Source organism: Haliotis rubra, unplaced genomic scaffold (genome assembly GCF_003918875.1).
Source record: "Haliotis rubra isolate DU_JTF1 unplaced genomic scaffold, ASM391887v1 Scf794, whole genome shotgun sequence".
NCBI classification, from domain to species: domain Eukaryota; kingdom Metazoa; phylum Mollusca; class Gastropoda; order Lepetellida; family Haliotidae; genus Haliotis; species Haliotis rubra.
In genome coordinates this window covers 91,307-110,857 of record NW_025767517.1, presented here as the reverse complement: position 1 = coordinate 110,857, position 19,551 = coordinate 91,307, and the positions used below count along the sequence as shown (strand labels likewise).

At 39.9% G+C, this 19,551-nt stretch overlaps 1 protein-coding gene across 1 annotated transcript in view; it reads left to right on the top strand.

Moving 5' to 3' along the window:
- Nucleotides 1-15,808, top strand: part of LOC124261278 (excitatory amino acid transporter 1-like) — a 98,109-nt gene extending 82,301 nt beyond the window's left edge. Inside the window, exons 8-9 of the mRNA XM_046695588.1 lie at nt 11,491-11,625; nt 12,242-15,808. Of these exons, the coding sequence (XP_046551544.1) occupies nt 11,491-11,625; nt 12,242-12,383 (277 nt within the window). The 3' untranslated portion in view covers nt 12,384-15,808. The remainder of the gene's footprint in view (nt 1-11,490; nt 11,626-12,241) is intronic.
- The last annotated feature ends 3,743 nt before the right edge of the window (nt 15,809-19,551 follow it).

Below are 19,551 nucleotides of genomic sequence, written 5' to 3'. Positions count from 1 at the left end.
CAAGAACAGGCAAGTCAACATAACATGACCGCCATATAGCGTAAAACTTAACTCACCATATATAACATGAAAACAATACGGGGAAAAAGTGGAACGTAACTATTCAAATTAGTGAACTTTACAATCATACTTGTAGATGCAAAGCTTAGACAAGTATACAACCGTAGTGGTTCTCTGCAGTGCCAAATAAATGCAACGCAATACTTCCCGTGATTATATGAAATATATGCGAATAGGAGCTTCAGATGGTTCGCCTCTACCATTTGGTTGTCTTCATGAATCTCTATGACATAGTGACGACACCACGTGTTCTCTATACCACACGCTATTTACTACGCCGTAACACCCGGTGTTCCCCAAACATATGTCTATTTATACACCGCAACACCAGGTGTTCCCTGATCATATATCTACCTACATTGTTTATACGACACCAGGTGTTCCATACCCATACTTACACCGCAACACCAGGTGTTCCCTAATACCCCATGCCTGTTCACACCACCGCGACACCAGGTGTTCCATGTACTATATACCTACTTGTACATCGTGACATTAGGTGTTCCCTGTGCCATATACCTACTTATACACATCGGACACCAGGTGTTCCATATACCACATACCTACTTACAACACCAAGGGATCGCCACTGCTCATTAAACAAAGCCTAGAGAATCACATCAGACAATGATGCCATCGTTGTATACGGTCAATTGAGACAATTTGAATTAATTAATAATAAATAGTCTCTTATTCCAGGAGTATACTATAAAATGTGTTTGTCTAATTGTTCATGTTTATATTCAATCAGCGTGTTCCACCCGTGCTTGTATACCCTGTGGTCACCCTTCGTGTTTTCACTCATTTTCAGTACCCTGTTCATGTATTTTCACTGTCAGTATCCGCTTTACGCAGAAAGAAATATATTGGCCGGACTTGTTGTTTTCGGGTTTTTTAGTTTTATACCATAGGATATCAATCTATTTTAAGAGATATCCAATCTCTGATGCGATGCCAAAATTAACACCGGAATAACTGAAAGTCCTTTTTTTCTGAAATCTTAAATCTATTCCATTTTTAAATATTTCACTTTGTCCGCATAAAATTGAAATGCTTATTTTATTATACACTCATTTCATCTTAGGGATCAGCGGTTAAGTAGAAATAGGGCAGGGAATTTTCTCTCTGTTCTGGCAATCGTCAACTGTGTACTGTGGCTTTTTAACTAGTTCCCTATAATAAACAGGTGCTTGTAACAAGCATTGGCTGTGATCTGATATCAGTAGAATCCAACAAGTTTAGTTACATCCATCATGATCAACGTAAGCCCTTCAGAGTAATTTACTCACACTGGGAGACAAGCGATTCCACCAGCTACAACTAGTTGTATTAAGGAGGATGGAGACACGCACCGCGTCCTCATTAAACATCACTCTTCCGCGTTGAAAACATGTCATGTTTGGCATTTTTTTTTATTTGGAAGGTTTGGGTTTTTTATTACAAACAGATTAGTTTTGTTTGATTGAAATGGAAATGGTTTAGTTTCTACCTTTGAAGTCGTTCTGGTATGAAAAACGGAACTACAATTCTTTTCTGGCATTTAACAGCTTATCTCTGTTTTCCAAACGGCGATAACACCTGGTATCAGCATTGATTCCGTTCGTCACTCTGTTGCCGTTGTTGTCAACTGGAATCGGTTTGGGCAGATGCTCTAGACTCGTTATCATGTTTTGATTCAATTGTTTGGGGTTTGTTTTTATTCATTCTTCTCTGTTCTGAACTCAACCTAAAATCCAACGAACTGCAAAATTCTTATGAGGCTTCCATCGGCAGAACCAATCGTCCTACATGAAGATACATCTCATGGAGTTGAACACGTACATATAAAGATAGTGGTGAGATTACCGAGTGTACATATATAAGAAGTAATTTCTGAAATAATTGCACGACACGGATTTTCTCCAACATGTTTCACTTTTATCTTCAGGGAGAAGTGATTACAGTTGAACAGATTATGTATAGATATATTGAAGAATTATGGCCCAAGTCACGCTGTAACTATAAAACCTGGTCAGTTATAGAAACTTTTGAACAACCAATTAAAGATACATTTCAGATCTAATATATACGCGGTTGTGTGGTATTATATGTTAATATTTTTATGTGTGATAATCGATGGATGTTCTTTAGACAGACAGAAACAGATCACATGCCCATGAAGCATTAATATAGCATGATAAATCACATTCTATACTCTCCCCAAAAAGAAACGCATATAGGAATTTCAACTGTATTTTTATGTTTATTTTGAAACATCTTGTAGGCTTTATGAGTCAATGAAATATAGCGAAATTGCACACTGGGAATGCGGACCTGTCCGTCTTTGGCACCAACTCGAGGAAAGTGAGTTTGAGTGTCACATGGAGACGTGTGGTGGCGCTGAAGTTAATACCTCGTGTGACCACCGTGGGCATCCAGAACTGCACGGCATCGCCTCGGCATCGAACGAATAAGTCTCACAATCTCGTGTTGCCCAATCGCAGCCCACTCTGCCTGTAATACCTGTGCGAGTTGCTGAAGTGTCTGGGGCTGAGGGTTACGGCGTCGCACCCGTCTGTCTCTAGTGTGACGTGCTGTGTGGGGCCTGGCATTGTCCTGTTGAAACAACTCCCTCTGGCGATCAATGATTGGAAGGAGATGTGGGCGTAGGATTTCGTCACAGTACCGTTGAGCTGTCAGGTTGCCCTGGATCATCACCAAATCACTTCCCCATACTGCAGGTGATCGCTCCCCACATCATAACCCTACCCCGGCCGAATCTGTCCACCTTGGGAACGCAAGCGTCGGCGAAACGTTCACGTCGACGTCTGTACACCCGCATCCTTCCATTGCGTCGTTCCAGTAGAAATCGTGATTCATCCCTGAACCAGATTCTACGCCAATTCGGTAGGTTCCAGGCCTGAACGTTGGTGCACCATTGAACTCGATCTCGACAATGTTTTTGTCGAAGCACAGGGCCACAATAAGGTCATCTGGCACGTAAACCAGCCTCTCTCGACCTGTTCCTGACGGTCTGTGCAGAACGCCTCCTAAATCCGGGTATTTATCGAGCGGTACTCGTCGCCGTAGCTGTTCGATGACGCAGGTGATGTACCCGGATGTAGCGTTCCTGCGCCGCAGTGGTCGCTCGAGGTCGCCCACTACGAAGGGGATCTGCTACCGCATTCTGTCGGCGAAATCTCTCCCAGAACCGTGAAATGGTGCTTTGGTGAACATTCATGCTTCGGGCAACTGCACGTTGATACTGGCCAGCTTCACGCAAACCAATGGCGATATGACGGTTGGCTTCTCTTAGACGTGGTATTTTGCGTTCGTCAACAATATTCGAAATACAGTGAATAATTGACAGACAGCGATCAACCTTTTATACCCTTCATTGATACTATCTGATCCCCAACTTTCACGTGCATTGCATGTGAATTGTGTATTCTGTGACACTACACGCCGAAATTGAAAATCATGCTGTTAAATACGGGTATTTTACGGATGGTGCGTTTTGTTGTGATGTTTCAAAACATAAACACCATAGGACTCATAAACAGAGCAAAACCTTTTGTAAAATGAATCAAGCTTCACTTCATTGCTACATGATATTGCTATTTTCACGATGCGTTTCTCTTTTTGGAGAGCATATGTACAGTCCTAATTGACAAGTGCATGACCTTTTTTAAGGTAGCTGTGTGAATTGGTTCTAAGATGGTGATTCAGTGTTGTTTGTATGTCGGGAGAGTTTCTGTGCATTGGCATAGTGTTTACATATTATATGCGATTTATTGAATATTTTGTTGTAAAGAGTAACACCATGCAAGTCAATCACATTAAACTCACGCATCTATATACATGATGAGTCGGGCGCTGGGATTTCATTATCACCTCTCAGCATTGAGTAGCATGGGGATTGATATTCCTGTCATGGGCATAGCAGACACATATATAATGTGTGCTAGGACAGTGACCTAGAGACAGAATAGTGGTCGTAAGTTGGTGCCAACCCAGTTGGAAACTCCGACGTTGATGCTTTTTAATTAATAATTGCTCTACAACAACCCCCGACATTGTTCCTGATTAACCAACCATGAACATCATTAATCTGCTGGGGGTCGATAAAGAGACCACGTGACTACGACGTGACCAACTATCGTTGCAGTCGTATCAGAACTGACGTCTATGGCATCGCGTGTATACCAATTCTTCATCATAGGGTAGTCACGAGCCAGGACATCATAACGACACCCTGAGGTAATAATGATCGGATTAATGCCACGGTTGCCCTTAGAAGTCGAACTCTCCAGGTACTTATCAGACCGGTGTTAAAATGGCGAAGAGCAGGGGTTCAGTATGCTTGGACGATCTGCGGCTTCTCAGGGACAGTCGGTTTTCCAACGCGGTGCCCCCAAGGGTTTTATAATGCTTTATGGCTCAGTAGCGTTATTCACGAACAACATTCTACATCTTTTATTAATCGGGTCTTATAATGACGTATCTAACTCTATTGCCACGTGTCCCACTGGACACTTTTATGCTTCTTAAAGGCGGACTTCGTTCCTCTTACTGCTTGTCTGGACACAGTACTTAATACGTAGTCTGTCCCAGAGTCCCTGAAGTATATTATTTTCCCTACAGCCTTGCCCTCCCTTCAATGTTAAAGCTCTAAATGAAGTAAGTCTAGATAACACCACTATCTGGTCTCTCTGGAGCTCCTTTTCAATTTAAATGGAGTTTTTGTTACAATAAAATTTATATATATTCATTATACGATGCAGGAAACGGATACTGTTTATGTTGCTAAATGAGAGGATATTCACCTCATATAAACTATACTGGCACAGCATATTGGCTACGACGCGGGCAGTTCCTATTTTACACAAACACACACACACACACACACACACTCTCTCTCTCTCTCTCACACACACACACACACACACACACACACACACTCACACTGCTCAAGTGAAGCAACCAAGAGCCATTTGAAACGTTTTTTTGGTAAACCATAACTGAAATTGGAACAAAACCACCTGTTCTCTTGGCAGGCACTCTGCCCACTACACCACGGAGGTAGTTAATCTGTAAAATACATTATTTATTCTATACTAGAAGAGGCGTATTTGATGGCATGTTGTATGTAATGAACAAAACAACTGTTGTGAGCCCGAATACACCTACTCATGGCATTCTTATTATGAAGCGATAATTTATTTACGATATTTGATTCTTAGAATGGCGTATGTTGTACTTTTTACGACAATCAATATCACCAGAATTGTGACACATCTTGAAGACTGCTTTCGACTGTTAAAAATCGATTGGTATTCCTGAAAGGTGACTGGTATTTTTGTTGCAAAAATAAGTGACGAATGTTGAGATTGCGCATTTAGATAATAAAACCAGCCATGTATTATTTATACCTTTTATCTGTCTATTTTCGTTTCTGGAAAAGAAAAAGAAAATAATACCACCACACGTGCACAATTGTCTGGGCTTGCATTGTACTCATCACCAAAATGCACATTTTTTCCTTCACCAACTGCACGGAGGGGCGCCGATTAAGAAAGATAACTCCTAAAATCGATAAAAGCAAATCATGAAAATTCAATTATCTCCCTTTGCAGAGTAGGGCTTGCTTGGCTAATAGGGTAAAATGTCGACTAGTTTTACTTCATTTATCATCAAGCATTCCATGTCTTGGGAAAAAGTCGAGTTTTACTCATGCCAAAGACAATCAATTATTTCGGGACTGTCACAGACGTTCCTGGTCCCTTACACAGAAAATCCCATTATCTGGAGGGATAGGAAGAGACCCATAGAACTTAGGGCTATCGCTGAAATCTCGCGCCCCGATACGATCAATCTGGACGCTATGATAGTTCGTTGGGCAAACAGCATTTGCAGATCCGAGTTTGAAGAATAATGGTGATTGGTCTAAAATCAATCCAATAAGGGCTAGTGTCTGCGAAATTTTACGAGAGAAGCGCCGTGTTTGCCGTTCCGTCGTTCTTCACGTAGATGGAGTTAAGTCCCTTTGAACACAAGCGCCATGTGTAACTAGAAGTATCGATTTCATTTAGAGGTTTCTCTCAACGCAAACGCACATTATTCACTCATTTTTCAGCAGTTACATTCTTCACATTGCTATCATCACATGCATCCGGTTCCAACACTATTTGATTGTGATTCCGAAACAAATCCTTATCATACAGTGGAAAATGTAACAGTACAATCGACTCTGCTTTTAGCAAATACTTATTCTGAATAAGGGAAGGGCCTTGTCACGTTTGTTATATAATATTATATTGTGCATCATCAAAAAATCATTTTGAAAACAATAGACCTGTTACACATGAAGACGCTCTGGACACTTTTCAAAACTGCATATCTACCTGTATTCTACGTATAACAATATCGTTAATATGTAAATATCGATTTAAATAAACAATAATTATTCTTTAGCGTCAGTATACTGTGATCATTTCAAATGGATACGCACATCGACTGTCCAAGTAACATATAAGGAATAAGTCTTAAGGAAACACGTATATTGTTGAAGGATATGGCATTGTTTCAAGGAGTCATCATGGACATCGGCGCTTACATAGGTAGCGATCGTTATAGATAATGATTTACATTTGCTTGTTCTGATCCATAGTGTTGATTCCACTGCTGTCGTTAGCACGCAAGAACAAAGAAACCATTAACTGTTCCCCGGATGTTCCCTTGTGTGGGATACCAGGAATTACCTTTTAGAGGAGTTTTATATTAATGGTCTCTTGTTTCTTAAAGGTCACATTCATCAGTGTTTGTTGGTCTTCCTCCTACTGTGGGGTGCTATTTGTAGTTCTTAATGGCTAGTTACCTAGGTTGTTTGGACTGAATCTAATCACTGTTGCGAGGTACGGCGAGGCTGGATAATGGTTTTTATACAGACATCCCGCTGAGATAATAACCAATTATATAGGTGAAGTCTCTTGAAAAAAATCATCATAAACGTATAAATATACATTCACAGTGAGACACTGTCAGTGATTATAAAAGTACCAATGGACGACGTTTCTTTCTTGGAGTCATCACTATGTGTAATGGTTCAATGAGTTAATTTTGTCAGCAGAATTTACAACGATAGAGTCGTGTTATGGTCTGTGACGTAATGTCTAATAGGTTTACAAAGAAATGCCTCTACTTCAGAAGATGTAGGAATAGACTGGGTATGGTTGACAAAGAAATGCAGAAATATTGATATGGACGCGTTATTATTGTTTTGATTGGGTCACAATACATACCTCCTAGGTAATGATCAAGACCAAACAGTGTGTCAAATACGATAATCGCTATACCTCAAATAGGGCAAATCCCCCCGAGGGAGTGATGGCACAGTATTATCAGCCAATCATCTCAGCGGGTATAATTACATGCAGAAATTCTTTCCTTATGCGTAGCCTGTCACAATGATACGGGGGGTGACTTTGTAGGTTTTAGGAACCAATGAAAATGGAGGTCAATACAGTTCTTAGATGTTTATATTGTCCAATGTAATTATTGGAGTGCAGGGAAAGGGTGAGTGAGGTTAGCTGCAAAATTCCAGCTATATGGCGGCGGTCGGTAAATAATCGAGTCTGGACCAGACAATCCAGTGATCAACAGCATGAGCCTTGATATGCGCAATTGGGGAAAAGGTGAGAGTACTATGCCTCTTACTGTATGTGAGGTACCAAATGAAGCATTTATTTATTTGTATGAGCGTATTCTATTTCAGTTTTAAATTCAAAGCTCCCAGTGTACATACATACATACATACATACATACATACATACATACATACACACACACACACACACACACACACACACACACACACACACACACACACACATACATACATACATACATACATACATACATACATACATACATACATACATACATACATACATTTGTATAGCGCCGAGTTCCACCTCAGCTGCTCAAAGGCGTTTTGTTTTCCCTCGATCACTGGATATCAATTTCAACGGCACGTCGTATTATCAATCTCAACTCCCTTGTTGTACCCGCAACTAGGTGTTAGCACGTATTCATGTGGTCACCATCTGGACATATACCAACGGATTCGTGGGTTCTTTTCATTGCACAGGGTTGTGTACTGTACACTAGGGTTTGTGACAACACTGAAAGAGTCTGCACATATAGTTGACTCCAAGGTTTTTACACCCAGTCTCAGGTGGGCTCGATCCCATCACCTCAAGCTCACTGGATCACTAGCCTGGCGGTTTAGCCAGTTCGCCCACCACATACATACACTGCTTTTACTGTTCCCAAATGCAAACGAAATTTTATTAAATGTATGCGTCTATTATTGTATGCATGCTTGTGTGTCTGTCTCTGTCTGTGGGCGGGTCCCATTCCAATCAGCAATTTTGCCTCTAAGACCCTTGGCTCGAAGTCCTTTGTGGCACTGCGTAAACACGCGGACTATCCTGATGATTATCAATCTTATATTATCGTACCATAGCCAATGTAGTCTGTCATGTACCACTTGTAATGTTGCAGCAGTACCCGTTACGTTTGAGGCAACAGGTAATGTTTTTCAAAATCATAAGTAGGATTGATTAGATCAATGTGTTCTATGTTGTTTTTGTAAAATTCACGAAACAAAAAAATATTGCAGATGCAAACACACCAAGATCCAGTCGGTTCAAAGTATGAATAAATGTTATGTATATTTACTGTTAAAATGTTTCAAAAATATATTTAATGAAAATGTCCAAGGAAATCATCGACAAATTTACGAAAAGAAGCCAACATGTATGCATAAGTGCATCTATTAAATGTTTGATTTATTTCTAAATCTTTATGCTAGTTTCTGTAAATAATTTCAAACGTTTTACTTCAACGATATGTATAGCATACAATATACAGCTTATGCTCCGCAGAAAAGCAGCAGCTTTTACAGCAGATAAATTACATTTATCTCATTGGAATTCAGAGCTCATGTTTGTTACTTCATCATGGTTTTGTTATCCACCTCATGTGAGAAATCAATATCAATATTCTATTCCTGTTGTCAAGATGAAATAGATGAATTGCTCCTGGAGAAACGTGATGAGAATTAATGTTTTTGAAAATGTACAAGTCAAGACCTACCTTACATTACGGCATTAGATTGTGTTCATTGGTGAGTTCAGGCATGGATTTCAAGACATCTGCATCATGTATCAGCTCGATAAGTAATATGGTTGGTTCCGGATCAAAAGAAACGAAAAAACTTCTCAAATGTTTTATTGCCAGATAGTATCCATTTACGCCAGCCACTGTAGGAACAACAAAAGAGAGGCATGGAAGCATTATTAAAGTTCTTTATCAGGTTCTTTAGTACAAAACATTTGCGTGGGAATTATAGAAAAGTTCAGCTACTGAAATTTCATTCATCAAACGTGAATGTTAGATGGGTCAGTTGCCAATCAACACTGCTGTCGTGTCGACACATTTGAATACTGAACATACACACTGTTGTGGGTGTAGTTAGTTTGTGTTAATGTATACCAGCTGTTTACGGTGAATTTCACTCGTGGTTTTACGTGAGAAAACAACTGTAGGGGTTTTAATCTATCCCTTAACTTTTCAACATCAGGAATGGGTACTCCTTATTTATTTACAATATAGGAGTACTGGGAAAATATTTAGAGTACATTTAGAGTACTGAATGGAATTTAATGACTGACTACGACAAGACCAATGAGTGGTATTGGTAAACAGTTCGTTAATTATTCGTACAGCAGTTTGACTACTTGACCGTTTACAAATCGTCGAGGCACAGCCTTGTTTCTGAAAGAAACTTGCAATTTGTATCTGTGCCGCCATGTTTACATACACCGTGCGCAATTTTGACCAATCAAATTTAACCGAGATGATTCGCTGCGGTACGCGGTTTCCTTAGCAACCGGAATTTCCAAAACACGACAAGGGAAACACTTTTGTGTCGCTACCACGTAAATTCAAATATGGGACACTGCTTGAAATCAGATTGATATGTTTTAGATAAATACGTCTGTAGATGATTACAAGACCGTACACCATTGCTGTGGTGCGTATCTGAGTATGTTCTACATTAATTTCTAACGTATCTTGCATATTTTATATCCGTACATACGCCGATACGGCCCTTATCTGGACCCTGGCTTACGTAAGGATACCTACAACGTAGGCATCCAAGTTGGAAACAGCTGTGATCCCATCCATGCTGATGTATCTCTTATGCATGTATGTATAAGAACATCTCCTGTGGTTGAACGATAAGAAATATAGCTTCATAGTATATTTATGACCTCACATCCTTCAATGATATTTGAATACTCGTTCCCATCCACTGATGTCACCACCAGTGTATGATGCAACTCCCAGTTTTAACGTGTTCGAATCCCGGCGGAGACACCAAAATTTGTGACCTGGGTCTCATACTGTGTTGTGTCCCTGGGCAAGGCACTTCGTCCACATTGCACTCAGTCCACCCAGCTGTTCAAAATGAGTACCTGAGAAGCGGTATACGGACCTATACGGTCGCGCGAAGAGCTTAGTAGCAGCTTTGAAAGTACAATTCCGTCAGGGTAATAATGTAACGCCAGAGAAACAGCGTCGTGTTGGATTCTAGGCGCAAATATTAGCATTATTATTATTATTATATTCTGACCTTTTCACGACCTTTTATACAGTATTTTATATCGTGCGACTCCTTTAGCGGAGTCTTGTTATGGATGTGTGAAGGGTTGTGTCGCTTTTATTTTAATAGAATTATTTTAATCATAAAACAGAGCAGATAGTTGTGCCTCAATCATTCAGTACTCTGGAACTCAAAACAACGGTCATGACGCAATGGTTTTAAGGTCGGATCACGAAGTTACATACTTCACAAGAATTTGTCATGTCAAAGCAGGACTGAAAAGGCTGGATCTTTTTTTTTATAATTTTTTATTTTTTATTCTCCATACATCCAGGTCATACAGTTCATTACATAATGGGTTGGTATAAACACGATTCGCAAATATATACAAAGTCGATTTACAGGCAAATGTGCATTCAGGTGGAAATGAATAGGTACTTGAAAATATAATAGCAGTACATTATATATAGCGTGACAGATTGTGACATAGTGACCAAAATTTTGTGAAGCTGTCATATTTGCAATTTGAATAGGCATTAAAACGTTCAGCATAATATGTTGCCTTTACCAGGCTGGATTTGGTCTGGATTAGTTCATCTATTAGACATACATGGCAGTTGACAAGTCAGCTATTATTCTGCTGCAACAAGTTCTTCCGGCTGATGTAGTAAACGCTACACTGAAAATAAAAAAGGGAACAGAGCGTGATTTCAATTTCGGTTGTGTGCATGTCAATTCCTAGTTTAAAACATATGTTGATATCAAGCTTTCTGTTTCAGTATCACGGCCACAGCAGCATCCATTGGAGCCGCTGGTGTCCCTCAGGCTGGCTTGGTTACCATGGTGATTGTGTTATCAGCGGTGGGACTCCCTGTCAACGATATCACTCTCATTCTGGTCGTTGACTGGTTCTTGTGAGTAACTAGAATTGGGACTGAACGTATTCATTTTCTAGGTCAAATAATGCCAAAGTAGGAGGTTTTGACATTTTCACTCGACATTTCACTTCCGCGCAGCTCAAAAAGGCTATAACGTCACGATGATATACGATGATACCATGATCTTCTGAATGAATAGCGGCGTTGGGGTGGCTAGTGGTTAAAGTGTTCGCTCGTCACGCCATAGCCCAGGGTTCGATTCCCACATGGCTACAATGTGTAATTATGTATATTTACTGTTAAATTTTTTCAAAAATCAATTTTATGAAAAGGTCCAAGGATTTCATCGACAAATTTACCAAAAGCTGATGTAGCTTGAATTTTGATCAAAGCGGCGTAAAACCATACTCACTCACTAACTCAGAATTAAGTTATAGGCATACTGATTACAGGGACATTTGGACGGTGAATGAATCATTGTCTTACCTTGTACAGAAGTAAGACGTGTTGTGGCGGGTAATTGACAGTAAAGCATAAAGTTAAATTACAAACTGAAATACATTCATGAATGATTAATTCTTTACTTGTCGCTTTTGTGTCTTCAGGAAGGCCTTGAAAGAGACAAAAATATATGTTTGTGTTAATCTTACAGGGACCGGTTTCGAACTATGATCAACGTCATGGGGGACAGTCTTGGTGCGGGCCTGGTCTACCATCTATCCAAAGACGAGTTACCTCCCTTAGAGCATGAGATGTTCGACACCAACCCCCGAGAAGGTTCCCAACGGCCATGAGGGCAACGCCATGACTGCTGTGTAAAGGAAGTGACGTCACGCACCGCATGCGTATAAACAATATGCAATGTCTCCAACTGCCATGTTGACCTTCTGTCAAAACGAAAGCAGCGAAAAACGAAAGATGGTTGATGTGCGCATGTGTTCACACATATTGCTTATTCGCGGTGCCGGAAGTCAGAAAGAAGTGCCCCTCGAAGGATGAAGATATTAAATGATAGGTAACGGATGAATTGTTGCCGGAACCCCTGTCTTGGAGGGACGTAGAAGAGAAAGCCAACTAGTTTTCTATGCATATAGACAAGGCTAGTTTAGGGTCAGTCCAGGTTTTGATAACAGTCTGTCCTTTCCCGCGAAGGTTATACTCCGAGTACTCTCTTTGTCTCGAAATCGGGTAAATGGATACATCGAGTAATGGAAGTTGTGTTGAGGCATAATACCACGAGGTCATCTCGAGGTTTGCAGTTATTTCGAATGTGTGTTCGAGACAACGAGAGTCAACCACGCAAAGAGGGGTCTTAACAATGGAATTACGGGGCACCTCAGGGAATTTACACGCTTAACTCAAAGCTGCATTTTGCAAGTATACTGAAAACCATTTGTATAAACCGCCACTGGCATCGAGTAATGGAGGCTTTCCGGAGGTATTGTTATGATTTATTGATCATTCGTAATATCATGTAATAATTACAACTTTCACAATCTGGTTGAGAAACGATTCCAAACCTGTATAAGCCGTTTCTGTCAAATTGTATTGATATGGTTTGGCGGTGATAAAATATGAATTTTGTTCATCTACCGTCGAATCCTCGTTTGTGTCAGTCAAAACTGAATACAATAAGCATGCTTTTAGATGCAAACCCTTTCGCGTTCATTCGTCAAAGAAAACGGGGCTACGAAATCCATCTGAAGAATGTTTTGTTAATCAAGACGAACCGAAAGCTGATTTTGAAAAACGGCAAACATGGTATGCCAAACGGTCGAGGTTGGGAGAAATGGTAAATACGGATGTACTCAATACATTCAATACGGTTGTACTCAATAATAGATATGGTTGTGACGTCATACACAACGACGTAGATGCCACGGAACATATTTCTATGATATTTTTATCTGCTTTCAATGGAAGTTTTCATGGTTGATATTTTAGATATATGAATTTTACTATCATTTCTTCGACATATATATATGCGTATATGTAGTTGTAAAATCATACTTGCAAAGTATACCAATTATATTTTCCCCTGATATTTTTTGAAGATTGAAAATCTTCCATTGGCAAAAAGGTTGTGAAAATATTATTGGAAGTAGTTACATTATCATCAAAGACCATTTAATCACCCCATAGCTTTGTTTCCACGATTTGTCTGGAACATTCCTCTACGGCTTTGTTCAAGATGATTTTAGATGAAAACTACAATTTTTTATGTCTTTGGGTCATTGTGTGCACTTTCAAATACAGGAATTACATATTGGCTTCATCAGGTCCCAACAGCCACCTTGTTGACATGACAACACATTTTACATCAAATCAATGTGGACTGACAGAGGTCCATCCGATTGGCAATATGAAAGACACCCTTCCCTTATAAAAATGAAATCCATTGAAAAAAAGTTTACGAAGTGAGAAGCTACCACGTGTAAATATTCCGTGGTTCCGGGGCACGTCGCCATCTATCCTGTTTCCATAATTAATGTCATATACGATCTTTGCTTCAGGATTTCATGGTTTGAAACAGATTTGCGTTCGAGTTAAGTCCATTACTAATCAAACGTACATAACGACGCGATGCCTGCTTATGTTCGGACAAAGAAACGCAAACTGGCTTTTTAAAAAAAAATCTAACTGAAAATATAAAATTGATTCTCGATCCATAGTTTATTAAAAGATTGCTAACGTTTCATTTGAAATATCAAAGGAACACATTGAATCATGTTTCCATAGGTCACGTATTGTTTCTATTTTTTCTCGTTGTGTGTGTTATTACTGAAATCCATTATCAATAACTATTAATACCTGTACATATATTTGTACTCGGAATATTTAGTGGAATTGCCAGCATTCTCTCAAACATTAGAATTTATACGTTTATATGGTGTTTGCCGTTCCATTTGCACTATTGATATTAAACCTTGTTATTTAGAGTTTTTAAGAGTGTTTTATTGAATACGTTATTGAGTTATCACCCATGTTATATTTTAATACGTTGGAGCAATTCAGGATTATCTCCCTCATTATAGAGGGTCCATTTATTGTATATAAGCATTGTTTGTCGTTTTTGTTACGTCATACACTATGTTTGTTGTATGAGGAAATAAATAACCTCTTGGCTGTTACATTTTGAAGTAGCATAAACACAACAACAAAACATTTAATACAAATTACATACATCATATGCATTGTATGGTACATTTCGTCAAACTACTTCAGGACGTTGTCAGGGTGTCGTTCTCAGACCACCCTTGTTTTCACCAAATCTTTCCTCAGAAAAATACTTCCTCAGATGTTCATCACGTGGTGTTCACCATTAATGTCGTGCAAAACTAATTTGGGACTTTGTGTTCGTATGTGAATAAAAACAAAGATCAAACAGACGTGAGCTATATTGTTGAAAAACCAAACCTGAAAATCTGCACTTTTTGTGACAAGAGCATCGCTTATACATACGTGTGATCACGTGATGGCAAATACGATAGGCCGTCTAGTTTGTGTCAATCATCAAAATATCAACAGCTTTTGTCATACGTTAGATTCATTACTTAAAAACGTCAAATACCATGTCGCGTTGCATGTGGCGTTCTTGAGATCTTGATGTGTAAACCAAGTCACAAATTTTATGCTTAGATTAATTATCATCTACAGAACTAACTGCACTAGTTGCTGGTTTATTTCTCTTTTAGATTTTTAGATTGGTGCTAATTAGAATTGATGTTTATTTTTAGATCACAATCTTAATTCCATTTACTGAACAGCAATTAGTTGACAGTTGTATATATATTTTCATATGAATGTTACGTTTATCGCACATTTGTAAGTGTTATTTCAAATCAATTTTGTAATGAGAATGTGACCAAGGGGGTACTAAAAATATCCAGACACTTGAATGACATTGCAAATCATTTAACATCGCAAAAATCAGGAAAATATGAACCTTAAGATGACCGAAACGACTCAATATTAGCCCACTGAATGCTTAGGTTAATGTTTATGATATGCCAGATTCGTATTCACAGTGTGTATTAAACAGTTTTTAGCTTGCGATGAAAGGAACTGTCATGGAACATGTACAGTGAATGGAGCATGTCATTGCAGTGAACAGATATGACAGTATCAGTGGTTTAGCATTTCCCATGGTGTTGTGTCTCCTCCATCCTGTTCTAGATTATGTAGGACTCTGTAGAGTGCATTAAAATATTAAAACGTACGCTGTGTCTCTTGTCATTTTTTATGAACGTTGTAAAACTATTGACATGAATGAAACAGTGAAGACAACAGCTTTAAAACAGGAACCTTATGTTGTGTGGACATCAGATTGGGTGTACATCAGATCACAACAAATTGGGAAGTTTTGCACGGTTTTGTGAAACTGAAGCAATCCATATTTGTGGTGCTGCATCTGTATGGTTTGGATGAATGCCACGACGTTCTCTTGCAAACACAGAAGCAGACATGTTTGATTGTCTCGGTTTTTCTTTGCTGTTTAACACTGCATTCGAGAACATTCCATCTGTCTGACGGCGTCCTGTAAAGTATCGCGAGATCGGCAGCAACGTTCCACACCATCGACGTTTCAAGATACGCCATAAACTTCTTCTCCGACCCTGATAACACGATTCGTTTTGATCGCCCAAAAGGTGCTGGAAACCATTTCTAACCTGGAATCTACATGGAGTACCATCTTATATATAAGATCGGGTGCCAAGAGTAATCAAATTCCTCTTGGTGGAACCTTGACTGATATTAATGTCACTGTCGTACTTGAGTAGAGAAGACAGGACGATGACAGAATGACACTAGGAATGTCACTGTCGTACTTGAGTAGAGAAGACAGGACGATGACAGAATGACACTAGGAATGTCACTGTCGTACTTGAGTAGAGAAGACAGGACGATGACAGAATGACACTAGGAAAAAAAAATGTCACTGTGAGCGTACTTGAGTAGAGAAGACAGGACGATGACAGAATGACACTAGGAATGTCACTGTCGTACTTGAGTAGAGAAGACAGGACGATGAAAGAATGACACTAGGATGCCACATGTGTTCCATTTCGACGACACTTGGGGCGTCCACTAAACTCAAAAGCTGGTTAGTTGTTTTCTGGCGCCGCACTCAGCAATATTCCACCTATATGGCAGTGATCTGTAAATAATCGTATCTGGACCAGGCAACTCAGTGATCAGCAGTATGAACAATGATCTATGCACTCGGGACCACCTGAACTCAACAGAATATGTATTTTTCAAATTCAGGTTTAGTTATTTCTCGGCCATTAAGGACGGACCACAGCCGTGGGTTTATGTTTTTTCTTTCCATTTTTTGTTAACACATCTGTGACCAACAATTTAGTTTTTCTTCAACCGACTCAGGCATGATTTTGTCAAGCATGTTGTGAAACAATTTCTTTCTGTTCGATAAAAATCATTAACTCCCCACGCCAACACCAAATACCAAATAATCGGAACCTTGCCATTATGCATTTTATATCCTACCTGTAAACGACACTAAACACGTCGTCAAATATTTATAATCTTTTTGAATCTGTAGAATATTAATTGCTTTGCATTACTGATTCTCACCGATACATACCAACGCACTCTTGTTGGCCTTGACTCGTTTACCTTGACACTAACACCTGATATGATCTATACATGTGGTTCATTCATTACCACATGCTCATGCTAACGACGAAGACGTACAACAAATTCTGCTTTTTGTCGACGTTTCTTTGTCTGATAATAATGTTTTTGCTTTCATTTAACATTTTCAAAAGGTTATTGCCGCATCATAGTTTCATTATTGTATGCCAATCCTCGAGTCCACATGCCCTGAATGTATGTTTGGATAGATGCATTGTGGTGCGACTCGTTTCAAGGGGCGCGTTACGCACAAGGTGAGGGAACCCATGTGAATTCGATGAAGCACTTGTATGGGATGGAGACATATGCTTGAAATATTGTGCCGAAATAGAAGGCATACGATTCGCATGCCTGTACAGGACTATTGTATAAATGATGGACAGACATATATGTATGCTCATAATACAAAGCGTTCGCTCGTCACGCCGAAGACCCGGGTTCGATTTCCCACATGGGCACAATATGTGAAGCCCATTTCTGGTGTCCCCCGCCATGATATTGCTGGAATATTGCTAAAAACGGCGTAAAGCCATAGTCACTCACTCAGTCATAATACAAATTCAAGGTGAAGACGTCCACCTATTTCAGCACACTTTTAGATAGCACTAATGAAAATGCATGGTAAAGCCATACCGACAGGGGATGTGGTGACAAGGGATACAGTGACTGACGTGAATGTTGATGTGTTTAAAATGTGAGTCTAATTGACTGTCCGCGCGCACGCGCGCGTGTGTGCGTGTGCGCAAGCGCGCGCGTGTGTATGTGCACGAACTGCACAAACGGTTACAAATATATTTGTTCATATACATGTACCTACTGAGACAAAGTAACAGTTTAACATAGGTACCTATTCAGACAGTATATTGACTAACCAACCCTCGTTTCATTCCCTTTTCCCTTATGTCAGGTTTGTTTTTACACGTTTCAATGGTTCTTCGTGCAATCTGTTGTGTCTCAGAGATACATTTTTACTATGCGAGCATAATTCACATTGTGCACACATATCGTAAATTTGTGAAAGACGTAGCCATTTGTGCGTGTCAACCAGGAATGCCCTTTACCATATACACCCTATACGAAGATCATCTCTTGCTGCCACAGGCACAATAGCAGTGTGAACTGTTCAGCTAAATGTTGCATTTCCTCATAGAGAGATTCAGTATATAATGTGGGGACAGGACACTTGGCATGGCTTCTTCTTTGGTATCGTGTGTTCCTCGATGTGTTGCCTTCACGTGAATCAGAATTGTAGCTCTGATGTGCAGGAATAGGCTTCGGGCAGATTGTTGACCTGATACTGCTTCCATCTACTAATTTGCAACGTCACATAGGAACATAAAAGACAATTCAAATTTGCAAATGTGTTTCATATGTTTCAACCTGTAATTCGATCCGTGAAGATCCGGGTTAGAATTGGTTGACACACGTTATCGTATCACAGTTGCGTAGATCGATGCTCATGCTGTTGATCACCGGATTGTCTGACTCGATTATTTACAGAACGACGTCATATAGCTGGAATACTGTTGAGTGTCGAGTGAGGGTGTTGCACACTATTGAGATAGGGTGTGTGGGGGTGGGTGGTGGTGGTGCGCACTTCATTTTCAAGAGCGTTTCAATGATCATTTAATAAAATCTCACGACGGGGTGTGGGGGTGGTGTTGTGCACCCTGCACCCCTCATCTGGACCCGCCTATGGTGAGGCGTTACAGAACAACAAACCAGTGATTCAAACAGACGGTAATGAGGATACTGGAAGAAGTGTTCGTAAAATATATGAATACATACATACCATACACTACTTGTACACCTTCCAAAAATGGCAATGAGCCCAAGTCATGATAAAATTCCTGTGTCACTTGCAGTAAGTGTATGATATTTATGATAACCAGATCATCTCCCCGAGGTCAGGTAATTAAAGGATTATTCAAATCCAGTTTCCACCTTTGGCGAACTGGACTGGGAGGCAATGTTGTAGCGCAGTGTTAGCGCCGCCACAGGCTATTACGAGTTACTTCCCTTCAATGTTCCTTCTGTTGTAATGTACCAATACTGGTGCCAAGCCAGACGATCTGCGGGTCGGATGCAGCTTTTTGAGATGGGGTGTGCACACTCTTGAGAAAGTGTGTGTGTGTGTGTGTGTGCGTGCGTGCGTGCGTGCGTGCGTGCGTGCGTGCGTGGCTGAGGTCACATTGTCAATTTGTCCCACTTTCAAGAGGCGCCCTGGTTTTAACTGATATACCGCATAAACAGCCTAAACAGTCATTCACTAAAAGCAGAAAACAGGAATAAAAGATTAAGCAACAG